The sequence below is a fragment of the Kogia breviceps genome, chromosome 3 (genome assembly GCF_026419965.1).
Source record: "Kogia breviceps isolate mKogBre1 chromosome 3, mKogBre1 haplotype 1, whole genome shotgun sequence".
NCBI classification, from domain to species: Eukaryota; Metazoa; Chordata; class Mammalia; order Artiodactyla; family Physeteridae; genus Kogia; species Kogia breviceps.
Window position 1 is genome coordinate 113,360,326 of NC_081312.1, and position 14,185 is coordinate 113,374,510.

At 34.9% G+C, this 14,185-nt stretch overlaps 1 protein-coding gene across 34 annotated transcripts in view; it reads right to left on the reverse strand.

Annotated features, from left to right (window-relative positions):
- Positions 1-14,185, reverse strand: part of MEF2A (myocyte enhancer factor 2A) — a 181,831-nt gene that overhangs the window by 34,228 nt on the left and 133,418 nt on the right. For 20 of the 34 annotated variants that reach the window (XM_067029499.1, XM_067029512.1, XM_067029523.1 and 17 more), the window contains 3 exons: positions 12,586-12,717; positions 10,033-10,252; positions 9,230-9,289 (listed from right to left, as the gene is read on the reverse strand). In XM_067029499.1, the coding sequence (XP_066885600.1) occupies positions 9,230-9,289; positions 10,033-10,252; positions 12,586-12,717 (412 nt within the window). Of the gene's footprint in view, positions 1-9,229; positions 9,290-10,032; positions 10,253-12,382; positions 12,521-12,585; positions 12,718-14,185 lie in introns of all 34 variants that reach the window. The other 14 variants (XM_059058526.2, XM_067029510.1, XM_067029501.1 and 11 more) reach the window with 2 other exon arrangements.

Below are 14,185 nucleotides of genomic sequence, written 5' to 3' on the forward strand. Positions count from 1 at the left end.
ACAACAGTGAGAGGCCCGCATACCGCAAAAAAAAAAAAAAAAGCTTCTCTTAAATAATGGCATGAATGTGTGTTCTTAATTTCTCTGATAATATATAGAAGATTCTTATTTACTTGATTTGCACCCAAATCTGAAGAATAAAGCAGTATTTCCTCTCAAATACATTATAAGATGATGCAAAGGTATAATTTAGAAAAACACATTAGCAAGAAGCACTAATGTGTTTTCCCCATGTGGAATCTATGATGCTTTTCAGCTAGATGTGGTACCACAGTAACCCATAAGAATCAAATTACAAGAATGAAAGGGGACCTAAAAGCACGATATTTCTGAGTATAAAGTCAGAGTCTGCAGCAGACGATTACAGGATGACGTAAGAGTTTGGTAACTTGCCAGACTGAAACAAGATAATCTTATATGCACCATTTGTTATTTTGTGGAGTGTAGTGATATACTGCCTAATGTGTGCCTTCTTACCCCTCCTGTTCATTTTTTTATGACAAAAATTAAGATATTGTTGGGATACACTTTTGAGGTATATACTTTAAGGATATAACTCATCTTGTCACAGCCTACAAATTTAGGAATAAAGTACTGATTCTAAATGAATAAACCCAATTTAATGTGACTTTTGTTAAAATGTGTTTTCAAGCTTTATGATAACTTATGCCCTGACACAAATGTGACAAAAATGCTTTTGAGCAAACTACATACTAATGCTTCCAGAAACTTGACAAAGCTGATCTTAATTATGGTCCTACAGCTCTAAGGCAAGTCATTCAATCGTATCAATCTGGCTTCTATTTCAGAATATCATATCATCTGAAATACTGCACTTAAGTGGCTGGAAAGCACTCCCATGTTCTTAATACTACTCTTTTAGGGCTATTACTATGAATCTATTTGAGAAGTTGAACTGACATGCAAAGGATTTTGAAAATCTCAAAAGATTCTGAAAAATTCATCCAAAGCAAGGTTCAAGAATTAATTTTATCATATTTGCCAAATTTTTCATAAAATCTGACAAACTTTCAGCTGATTATTCAATAAATAGGTAAATAAATAAAAATATACTTTAAAAATCTATAAAATTATGTCACTTGTATAAAGTAGTGAATGAGGTTTCTGAAATTTAAAAAGAGCATGGGTTTTAAAATAACTGATGACATATTTACTTGACTCAGTGGAAATTCCTATATGATGAACAAAATGGATTCTGTCCATTAGAAACTTATGATCTAAAACAATCATGAGATCCTGGTTCTTCTGTATTCCCTCTCAATCTTTCCTATGTACACAGCCCTAAAGAGGCTACATGTCTCCTTCTCTTTCAGAGACTTCAAGTATCACCATGGCTTCAAACCACTGCCTCAATATGACTCTTAAATCTGTAGTTCTGCTTTGTGTCTCCTAATTTCCAGTCCACATGCAACTATCTGTTGGGCACTGTTCCCCAGATATGCTGTCATTTCAAACTCAACCTGTTTTAAACACCTGTACTACTGTCATCCTCCATCACTTCCATCCCCACTTTCACAGAGCTATCAAGCTTTGCTAATTCTTTTTTTATAATGCCTTTCTCCTTACCCATCTCTTCTTTTTAACTGCCACTGCCTCTGATATAATGCAAATCCTTATTACCTTCACTCAACCCACATCAACTCCAAGAGCTTGTTGAGCTCTTTCTAGTCCAGTGTATTATTTTCTCTTTCTAAACATGTTTTAGAAAAAGTGAAACTGCTGGATTTGGGCAATTTTACATTACGCTTGATCTTTGAAAAGAGGCCCAAAGTTAAAAAGAGTTCCCAAAGTCATCAGAATTACAGTATTATCCGAGTATTAAATGTAAATTCTCAGTAGAGAAATTTACCTAGTAAACCATAAGCAATAAGCAGATTGCCTCCATGAAAGAAATATATAATTTACAATACATACAAAACTAGCAGGTTTTATTTGGACAATAACATAGATAAAATACAAAAAAATCACTTTACGAGGAAAAAAACATATGAATGCTCTAATTTACTATAATAATTTTATGACTATAGATGTACCATATCAATATAGCATCACAGAAAGTTCAGGAACTAGAAAAACAGGAGGGAAAACACATACTTCCACTATTCTAACATAACTATTATAATCATTTTGGATTTCTTCTCCTCTTATCTTCCATGTGTGTATGTATATATATATATATATATATATATATATATTTTTTTTTTTTTTTTTTTTTTTTTTTTTTTCTCTATATGCGGGCCTCTCACTGTTGTGGCCTCTCCCTTTGCGGAGCGCAGGCTCCAGATGTGCAGGCTCAGCAGCCATGGCTCACGGGCCCAGCCGCTCCGTGGTATGTGGGATCTTCCCAGACCGGGGCACGAACCCGTGTCCCCTGCATCGGCAGGCGGATTCTCAACCACTGCGCCACCAGGGATGCCCCATGTGTATATTTTTTGCATAGTTTTAAATCACAACTAAAAATTGGAATTCAGTTGAAATTTTTAATTTTTATACTGTTGAACATGTTGATATTTTCCTATTATTCCCTACTATAAATAAAGTTGCAATGAACCTTTGCATAGTCTGATTGATTTCTTTAGGAGAGACTCCTAGAAATGGGATTACTAGGCTTAGAGGAAAACAGGTTTTTATGATTACTGAAACATCTGTCAAAAACTTTCCAGAACGACCGTTACTAATTTCCAATGCCACAAACACATAACCAGATCATCAGTTTCACCCAGCATATCTAGCTGCCAATGCAGACAATAATGTTCAAAGATTCAAAAGGCTGCCAAATCTTTGTGAGTGTGAATGTATGTGTGTGTGAACTTTTTTCTCTCTAGATTTCAGAATAGTATAACTACAATGTACATTATTACATTCTCATAGTTTTAAAAGTGCCTCCAAATTTGTGATTATAATTACTTTTTTATATCAAAGTATTATACTTATTCTAAAAGCTTTTAATATAATACATATACAGAAAGGTGTACAAAACAAAAACGTAAAAGATCAAGGATTTATCATATGAACCATGTAACCACAGAACCCCAAAGAATATTGCTAGTTTCTGTAATTGGGCCCCCAAAATACTCCTATTGTTCCACCTACCAAAGTGGCATATATCATGACTTTTACAGTAACTTCGTGTTTTTTATAGTTTTACCATCTACCTACACAGACATCCCTAAAACTATAGTTTTGCTCATCTGCTTTTAAAATTTTATGTAGATAGAATCATTTAGTATTTGCATCCATCTTCTTTCATTTGTATTAGTTTGGTGAAATTCATCTATGTTGTTGATTACTGCTATAGTTCCTTCATTTTCATTGTAGTACAGTATTACTTCATGTAAAGGTACTATCTCATATTCATCCACTCTACTACTGACAGAAATGTGAATTATTTCTAGATGCTGGCTGTAACAAATAATGGCCATGCACATTCTTTTACATATCTCTTGGTGCTCATGGTGCATATATGCATTTCTCTAGTATATGAATGAAAATGCTGGGTCATGGAATACACATATTTACAACTTCAGTAGATAATGTCAAAATGATTGAACCAATTTTTACTGCCATCATCAGTGTATGAGAGTTTGGGCTTTTCCATAACCTTGTTAACACCTGGTATTATCTATTTTGCTTTAGCCGTTCTGGTGGGTACCTAATGCTGTCTGTAGTTTTAATTTTGCATTTCCTTGATTACTGAATCAAGCATCTTTTCACACATTTATTAGACATGTGGATAGCTTATATTGTGAAATGTTTGTGTTCTCATGCACATTAAGACTTAAATTTCTCTTAAAGCACAGCTTTACCTGTATCCCACATGGGTTCTAAAGGGCTTCTTGAATCTATGGCTTGATGTGTTCTGCCAGGTTTGGAAAATTCTGTGATTATCTCTTCAAATACCACTTCTGGCCAATTTTCTCTCTTTTTGCCTCTGGGACTCCAATTTTAAGTATGTTAGACCTTCTCACTGTATCCTCTAGGTCTTACTCTTCTTTTGAATTATCCGTCCTTTTATGTCTCAAAAATTCTGAATACTGTTCCTGTCTTTTAGTTCACCAATTCTCACTTTTGCTTTGTCTAATTTGTTATTAAACCCATCCAGTCAGTTCTTAGTACTATTACTTTTTTCAGTTCTAAAATGTCCATTTTTAAAGTTTCCAGTTCTCTGCCAAAATTCTTAATCTACTTTTTATCTTCCTGATACAGTAAACATTGTTATGTTAAAGTCAAAGTCTGTGCCTAATAACTCCAAGTTCTGGAGTTCCCAGGAGGCAGGTTCTACTCTCCATTTTTTTTCTGCAGCCTTTCATTTATGTTGTACTGTTCCTGACTGTGCCTAGTTAGTAATCTGCTTGTATGTCAAGTACAAATAATAAGGCCTGGGATGGTGTTTTTTCCGTATATTATTTTTCTAAAGAGTATCTGGGCTTCCCAGGCATCCTGGGGACTCTAACAATATATCACCACAATCTAACTTCAAGAAGTAGGATGATGCAAATAGGAGATGTATCTACATGAGGAACTGATAACCTCTGATTCATGCTACTTCTAGGGTCCAGCCTTTTGGGGACTCAATCCAAAGTGAGAAGAATATACTAGACCCTCCCAATTCTTTATGGGCCCTGAACTTTGATCTCTCTGTCTCCCTATGTCTCTGAGGCTATTATACTTAGCTTCTTTAGGCAATCCACTGTGGAAGTGGCCACTACCACCTAGGAAAAGCCGCCATAACGGCTGGGCTCACATCTTTGAGTCTCTGTCTTTGTCATTCCCTGGATCTTGAGCCAATAATTCCTCATTATCTTATTAGCTCTGAAATGCTTTCAAGCAGATTTTAAAAAATACTCTGCCTAGCATTTCTAGTTGTCCTCAGAAAAAGAGTTGGTCCAAATGAGCAAGTCTGCCCAAATGACCTGTCTTTCCCAAAATATGTTTTATATGACCCTAATTCTGAAAGATGCTTTTTCATGAGGAAAACAAAAATGAAGGGTTCTATTGTGAAATTGCTTTGAGTAACCATATGTTTAAAGATTCACAAAACAGGTTAGTATTTTAAAGGCTCTGTTAAGTCCTACAGTAAAGAAACTGGTTTAGTTTTATTTAGCACAAGGTTTGCCAAACACATAGGTAAGTCCTCTTTATATGGTTCCAGGAAACATACTTTGAAAAATGTAGATAAGAAATCATATCCACAGTTCTTAATATATTTTCTTCTAAATTTCTCTGCGAATTTAAAAATGTTTAATCTTTTCATTCATAAAGACTTTAGGCATAAAACTGAGTTTAAACTATTTTTCTAAACTACTAAACCAAAATGGCACCATTGTTGAAAATGGGCTAAAATACATTATTTGACTCTTCTTCGCAAAACAATAACACTTCTAAAATACCTATGACAGACCATTAATTTGGGGGCAGAGAGGGAAATTTACAGCAAGAAACACTTTAAACCCATGTATGCTATAAGTATTGTACAAAAATAATTACTTCCATTTGGTATCTGAATTAAGTGATACAAGATGGCTAGTTAGTTGAATCTGAATTCTGAGGTGGCACATGTTAAAAAGCAGTTATAACAAAAATGTCATCTAGGATATAATCCAAACAAGCAGAATTACATCTAGCACAGGTTAAATAGGTATATAAGAGTATGAATCAGTGAAGAATCAAGACATTCAATCTTGATATAAGTCTGAGGTTATATTGTGTTATAAGATTGTTATAAGAAATAGATTTATCAAAGAACTACCATACGACCCAGCAATCCCACTACTGGGCATATACCCTGAGAAAACCATAATTCAAAAAGAGTCATGTACCATGATGTTCATTGCTGCTCTATTTACAATAGCCAGGACATGGAAGCAACCTAACTGTCCATCAACAGATGAATGGATAAAGAAGATGTGGCACATATATACAATGTAATATTACTCAGCCATAAAAAGAAACGAAATTGAGTTATTTGTAGTGAGGTGGATGGACCAAGAGTCTGTCAGACAGAGTGAAGTAAGTCAGAAAGAGAAAAACAAATACCATATGCTAACACATATATATGGAATCTAAGAAAGAAAAAAAAAAGGTCATGAAGAAACTAGGAGTAGGATGGGAATAAAGACACAGACCTACTAGAGAATGGACTTGAGGATATGGGGAGGGGGAAGGGTAAGCTGTGACAAAGTGAGAGAGTGGCATGGACATATATACACTACCAAACGTAAAACATATAGCTAGTGGGAAGCAGCTGCATAGCACAGGGAGATCAGCCAGGTGGTTTGTGACCACCTAGAGGGTTGGGATAGGGATGGTGGGAGGGAGGGAGATGCAAGAGGGAAGAGATATGGGAACATATGTATATGTATAACTGATTCACTTTGTTATAAAGCAGAAACTAACACACCATTGTAAAGCAATTATACTCCAATAAAGATGTTAAAAAAAAGAAATAGATTATCTCTGTGTGTATGTAGTAATAGAAATAGACTTTTAAGTAACTCACTAAGCACAAATATTTTAATACTTACTTGAATCTTAAATTTTTATATAAATTCATGTTCACTAATCATGATCATTAATGTGATTATTATCAGTATTAGCACTAAACATATTAAAATAGTTGCCTATGACTAGGGAATGGAGGGTGCGGGGAGAGGAAGGGAATGGGAGTGGAATAGAGGTATAAAGGGAAAAGTGAATAACATTCTGAGAGATGCTTTGTGCAAACCACTGAATACATTGTGCCATGATCTGAGGAGTGTGACTAATGTGACCCTCCAAACCTGAGGGTCTAGAAAGGGGGGAAGGAAGCTTACAAAAGAAGAAAGATGAATTTAAAAAAAGAAACAAAAGCAACAGGATTAGATTATATGTAGACGGTCAAATTAGGATGACGACAAAGTCTGAGTCTGAAATTACCAAAGGGAACACAGAAAATTGAGCAAAGACAAAGTCTAGATTTATAGTTGCATGGCAGATAAGATAGAATAGTATAAAAGCTTTAGGGAAGTGTGGAGAGTACAAAAACCAAAAACGAACAAAAAGAGAACTGAAACACTTGTTTAATAGGAGGAAGAGCCATGTTTATCAAGCCAGGGGTATGAGAAAAAAAATAAAGGCAAAGGGAAAACACATTAGAAATCTTCAAATAGTTAAACCCCATTAAATAAAAATAATTTTGGAAATAACACCAAGAGCTAGTCAAAATTAACATTAAATAAGACAGAAATTATTGACTCCAGACATAACCAGGCTGGAAAGTAGAAGGGAGAGCAAGATGCACAGTGCTGGAAGAATAAAAGCATATGGGAAGGGACTTTCCTGGTGGCGCAGTGGTTAAGAATCTGCCTGTCAATGCAGGGGACACAGGTTCATTCCTTGGTCCGGGAAAATCCCACAGGCTGCGGAGCAACTAAGCCCGTGCACCACAACTACTGAGCCTGCACTCTAGAGCCCACGAGCCACAACTACTGAAGCCCACGTGCCCCAACAACTGAGCCAACACGCCACAACTACTGAAGCCCATGCACTCTAGGACCCACGTGCCACAACTACTGAGCCCATGTGCTACAACTACTGAAGTCTGCACCCCTAGAGCCCATGCTCTGCAACAAGAGAAGCCACCACGATGAGAAGCCTGTGCACTGCAACGAAGAGTGGCCCCCACTTGCTGCAACTAGAGAAAGCCCACGCGCAGCAACAAAGACCCAACGCAGCTAAAAAAAAAAATTAAAAATGGGCTTCCCTGGTGGCGCAGTGGTTGGGAGTCCGCCTGCCGATGCAGGGGACGCAGGTTTGTGCCCCGATCCCACGTGCTGCAGAGCAGCTGGGCCCGTGGGCCGTGGCCACTGGGCCTGTGCGTCCGGAGCCTGTGCTCCACGGTGGGAGAGGCCACAGCAGTGAGAGGCCCGCATACCGCAAAAAAAAAACCATATGGGAAAATGCAATATAAAAAGAGTATATGGGCACGTAAACAACTAAAATAGAGCTGAAAAGAAATAAACTATAAATATTAGGAAATACACATACAAGGATAGCAGTCCTAATGTATAATTGGTAAGACCTTTATGAATTTTTCCACATTTAATTATCTGTTAAAAAAATATCCCACAACAGGTCTTATCTGTTTAATTCCATTAAAGCAACAATTAATACAGTGGCAGATACAATTAGGTATTTATTCCTACTTTAGGTCACTACATGTTTTGTAACTTGTCTCACTGAATAATGTCCATTTATTTCTTTCTCATCACTTTAAATTATTCAATCATCTCCAATATTTTCTTAAGGCAGAAGCTCCTCACATTTTTGGAATAAATGGGTTGAATATATGTAATTGGGAATTTTTCCTATAAGTGATCTGTTTTCAGATGTATCTTTGAACACACAATATCTAGAAGCAGGGAGGGAATTCCTGCCCTTGTTTTCATATAAAAATGATGGTAACTGTGATTATCACAGATGAAGAAACCAAGACGACTAAATGTGATGGTAAACCAAAGGGATACAGTTATTCTTGTGACTCTTCGACATACATGCCATGTTTTTGTAATGTTAAGATCACAATCTATCTTTACCAGCACTTCAGGGCTAGGCAGACAGACACATTTATGACATATTTAAACAGCTAGTCATCTTGGGAGGGATCCCAAAGGAAAAGAGCCAATCTGGCAGCAACGACGACAAAATGTGAATGTTCTACATGTGACTACCAAAACAGATCCTTCAGAGACAAACTTCTCAATTCTCTTTGTGTCTCTAGAAGTAGGTCCACCATTTCTTCCTATTGCAATTTATCTGAAAACATTTCACACAATTGTAAGATACAGCAGTCTGCTAACAGTCTAACTCTGGTAAGGACAGATGACACAGAAAGCTTCTCCTTAAGAAACTGTCTTGATGTAAAAATTGTATTAAGGCAATTTAGTCTTTAGAAAAGAACAATGTCTGCTATGAAGGAGGCACTCAATAAATATTTACTGAATGAATGAGTAACTGAATGTAAGGCCGAGGAATAACACAGGGATATGAAAAAATGTTAAGTATTAGTGAAAGCACTAATTAAACAAAGCGCAAAGGGACATGTCTACTCTAGTCATATATCCCCATATTTTCCTCTTCATTTGGTAGAAGGCCTTGTTTGAGGGAAAATATTCCTTTTATCTCAGATAGGACAGATGCCTACAAAGTAAAGCAGTAGGAGTTCACTCACCCACTGGGCTGCTTCCAGCTCCATTTGGCACTGCGAGGTCTGAAGTGCTCAACATCCCACCTAACAACATTAGAGAGAGGAGAGAGGGAATGTGAATTGGCTCTCCTTATCTGAATAACAAGGAATTGAACACAGGTAACTCTCACTCCATTCCTAAAAAAAACAAAAATAAAAACTAGCCCAGTCTGAATTTGGCGTTAAGGTGTAAATATGATGTAGTAAAATATACAGTCACTTGCCTATCAAGCTCTGGACATGTCTACTTTCTTGTGTATGAATACCAAATGGTACATATTGATAAGAATGGGGGGAGTGCTGATGGTGTGCTATAAAATCTAGGAATAATGGGAGAGGAGACACTGCATTACACACAGTGTTGCAGTAAATGCACTGAAAATTTCTGCTGAATTAATGAACAAATCAGACAGGGGGAGATGGAGAAAACGCTCTAACTCCAATCAGGTGAGTCATCTCTCCACATTTTTAACACGAATGGCTCACACTCAATTTTACATCTTTGCTCATGATATCCTAAATAAATTTTCTGTCTGTCTAGTATGGCTTTCCCATGATAAGGAAAGCTTTCCCAGGATAAGGAAAGCTTTATTTGTTCCACAAAGCCTAGTACAAGGCTAGAGCCACAGATTTTCAAAATAATACTTTAAAATGGAAGCAATTATGTAGTAGTGACTCTTGCTCATCAAAGCAATAAAATTAAGAGTAGCAGAATAAGAAACTGTTTATGTTAGCGATTAGTTTTTTCTTTCTTTTAAAGAATTGGAAGAATACATATCAGGACATACCTGCACTGCCAGTACTTGGTGGTCTCTGAGGGGCTCCAGGGGATACATTTCTATGTAATGTGGCTTGAGGTGGAGAGAGCATGTTTGAATCTGCTAATGTTGAGCTGGCTGCCAAAGATGGGGACACAAGTGAACTCCCTGGGTTAGTGTAGGACAAAGCACTAGGGCTGGTCACAGGGACTGTGACAGACATTGAGAAGTTTTGAGGTGGCAAACCGGGCTGTAAATAAAGAAAAAGGAAGAGAAAACTGTTAGTTTCATTTTCATCTATATTAAATTTAATAACTAACGAACTTTAATTTGATAAGGTAACACTAGTTACTAAAAGCAGAGGATGGGGATAGGTTCTTACTAAATCAATTTGCAGGTTTAAGCTATTTTCTTTACAATTATATTTGGACATGAGAATGTTTAACATGAACATTTTCAATTTCCATTTTTTATATATTAATACATATATACTAGTATAATGTATATATTATGTATTTCAAATATTCAGAGATGAAAATGAGAGGCCAGAACCTGATATTAAAGTTGTGTTGTCAGGTTTACACATTATAAAATACATCATTGTTACCAAGAAAGCATAAATTAGCACTTAAATGCAAATCAGTTTAGTAACATTACATTTCTATTGGGAAATTCTAAATATAACAAAAGGGGAAAAGTATGTACATATATTATAAACTTCATATATCAAGTTTGCTCTGGTCTGATTTAATTCACTAACATTCTTAATGGACAAAACTAAAAAAAAAAAAATCACGTTATATATATAACACAATGCAATAAGTGTAATAAAAATGCAAAAAAACCTAAAATTAACTACTGACAAGTTATCTTTAAACTGTATAAAGATTAAATTACAAATATTATCTGATTTCCCTCCAAAATATTCTAGTCCCTTAAAAATAATATTTTCTATTTTCCTCTTACATTTCCTCCATAGACCACTTATACTTGTTGACCATGATAAATAACAATCCTCTTTATAATTTAAAGTGAGAGAAAATAGAAAACTTTCCTCTCTCTACATTTTAAAACAGTGATTTGCAAAGTAAGGTAACACTGCTAATTCAAAGTTGAAAGAATGTAAATAATTATGTACTTTATTCAATAGTTTATTTCAGGTAGAAAATTATAACTCATTAAAAAGTATAAAACAATGGATACATGATAAAATGTTTTCAAAGGTAAAGCAATTTTATTTAAACAATGTTTTTGCAGCTTCACACTAACTGCAAGGTCACCAACATTCATATGAGTTCAAAAGGGATTTTTTTTTCTGTTGTTTTGTTTCTTAAGAATGGTATTAGCACAAAAAATACCTCCTTAAATCTGTTTCCCATGGGCTTCTTCTTATAGCATAGGACTACTTTGAAGAAATAATCCATGATGCATACTTTAGGGCACAGTTATAAGATAATTAACTCTGGTAATGAAAGAAATATCAGCATTGGAACCAATTTGTTGCATGAAGCCTACAACACATATGTAATATTCTGGATATGTATCCAGAATAACTGTCTTAAGCAGCTCTTGCCAATGGTGCTTCAATGAGAACTCTCTGAAGAACTATCAAAGGAGTATGAACTCAAAGAAGTACTGTTTCACTACGGTTAAATGTGTGAGCATGGAAAAATTTTAAACCAACTATTTGTTTTGTAACCAGTTTAAGAACACTGCTTCCTTAAATTAAAATTGAGCCAAGGCTCTCTTCCTCAATACCTACAGTGTTAAGAAAAGAATAGGAATTTGGAGGTACTGTCACCAAATTGTTTTGGGACATTAACAAAGAGACAAATAGTAAGCTACTATTACAGCAACTGTATAAAATAATTAAAAATAATTTTGAAACACCACATTTTATAATAAATCCAGCCATTTTATATTTTATAGTCTCAAGATCTACTCAAGTACATGTAATATTTTAAAAGTCATCGGAGGGAGAGGGAAGTCTCATATGCACCCTATATTTAAAATCATGGAAATTTAAACCTGGAAGGGACCTTAAAAAACTATGTGAGCCAACTCACTCACTTTACAGATGAGGAAATTGGAATCCAGGCTGTTTAGGTGCCCTATCCAAAGACATGGGGATAGTAAGTAGCAGAGCCTGGATTAGGATGTTTTCTCTTCACTTCTATGTTTAAGACACTGAAGATTGAAGATGCACCATTGTAAGATTTATGCAATTTTATTGTGAAGCTCTATAAAACCAAAAGAAATTAATAAAATACTTTTCCCCCTTCTACTTACTGCTGTCATCACCCGCTACGAAAATAAACAAGATGTGTAGTCAGTCTCTTCATGCACAAGATAAGAGCACAAACCATACTTTAGTACTCACTGCGATTTTATGATTCCGCATCATATTATCAAATTCCTCATTAATTTTTTTATATTTTTCTTCTGTATGTGGAGTTAGCACATAGGAAGTATCAGGGTCTGGGCTGTCGCACCCTCTGTGTTCCTTCTTGTTCAGAGCCTAAATAATGAAGTTAACAAAAAGGATCAACAAATAAAAAGTAGAGGTAAAGTAAAAGTACTTACAGGGCCTCGTTTGAAAATAAAATCACTATCTTCATTTAGTTTGCTGAATCTGTCCTCCGAGAGTGGACTGTGCTCAAAGTAATCGTCAGCATCAGGGCTCTCACAACCATTAAGGCCTTTCTTTCTTAAAGTCTGAAATACAATTGGAAAATTCACACACAAATGATACTAACTTGCCATGAGTTTTTTTTGTAAAATTTATTATGAGAGCACAGACTGAATGAACTGGGTAATACAAGAGCCACTGAAATGGTTTTAAATGATCACAATGCACTCTAAGTCTTCAAATAAAGTAAACCTTACACATAAGCAAAATTATTTTCCCATTATACATTAAGAGAAAAGGAATATTTATATATTTAGATTCTTCTTTTTCAAACTTCCTAGAGAATACTAAGTTACTCACTGCTCTGACAGTTACGATCCAAATCTGATTACAGCCTGATCAACATATCTGATAGGATCAATGAGTATGAGATCCCGAAATACAAAAATATCAAGATGATACATATATATAAAGTTACCTTTATAAAATGAACATTTCAGCAACTTCACCTACTGACATTCCTTTCTGCCTGAGAGTTTATCCCATTCATCAGAAAGAATAGGCTCAATATCCCAAAAATTTCATTCCTAATTTGTTCTTAAATACTGTGATTTTGCTACATAACTCTGAAGTATAAAAACTCAAATACTTATTTACATATGACAGTAATGACTCTTTCATACGTAGAATATACGTATCGTTAGTGCCTTTACACATCTTTAAATTTTGTAAAATAAAAAAAATAATTCAGCATGTTATTTTCCACACTTTGCTAGCTCTTTCTACAAGAGTGCCTTCATGGATTGATTTAGTCCACTGAATTGACTTTCTGGAGAATTTTCTTGAGTGTTATCAAAGTATCCCCTGGATCATATTGACTCTTTTCCTTTCTTCTTACTTTGGGGTACAAATATAATGAACAGTTGGTTTTCTGAGTTTTAATTTTTTTAATTAAAATCATCACAAAATGACTTGCTTAGTATGTAAAAGAATACACTTAAAACCAAGGGTTTGATAATCTATAGACTATTAATTCACTTACAGACTCTCTAAATTTTTAAAAATCTTGATGGGTCTTATTTTAAATTAGAATTTTGGGGTTCAACAACTTAGATAGTTTTGAGACTTGCTGATTTTCCAGCCAACCACAGAGGAGTTTTAGGAAGTTAAAATTCTCCAAGTAAGCCTACCTACTTAGGTTAAGAAATATTTGAACAACAGATTAGTACTAGATGAGTGCATTTATAAATGATTATTTATATTAGATTTAAGGTATATTTTAAATTAATTCATAATAATAGTTCTTGGTATCCTTTAAAACATGATTTACAATAATTATGAATACTATTTTACTCTTTTTCTTGAAAGAGCATAAACATACAATAAAGATTTGAGAATTTTTTCTTAATTTCTCTGAAGTCTACTTTAAAATTTCACTTTACTCGATTTGATTTTTTTTTTTGCATGCTTAAAGGATCATAAGAAATCAGTGGTATAGCTGTGTTAGCTTCTCAAATTGCTTGGCATGCACTAGGAATTCCATACACAATGCCT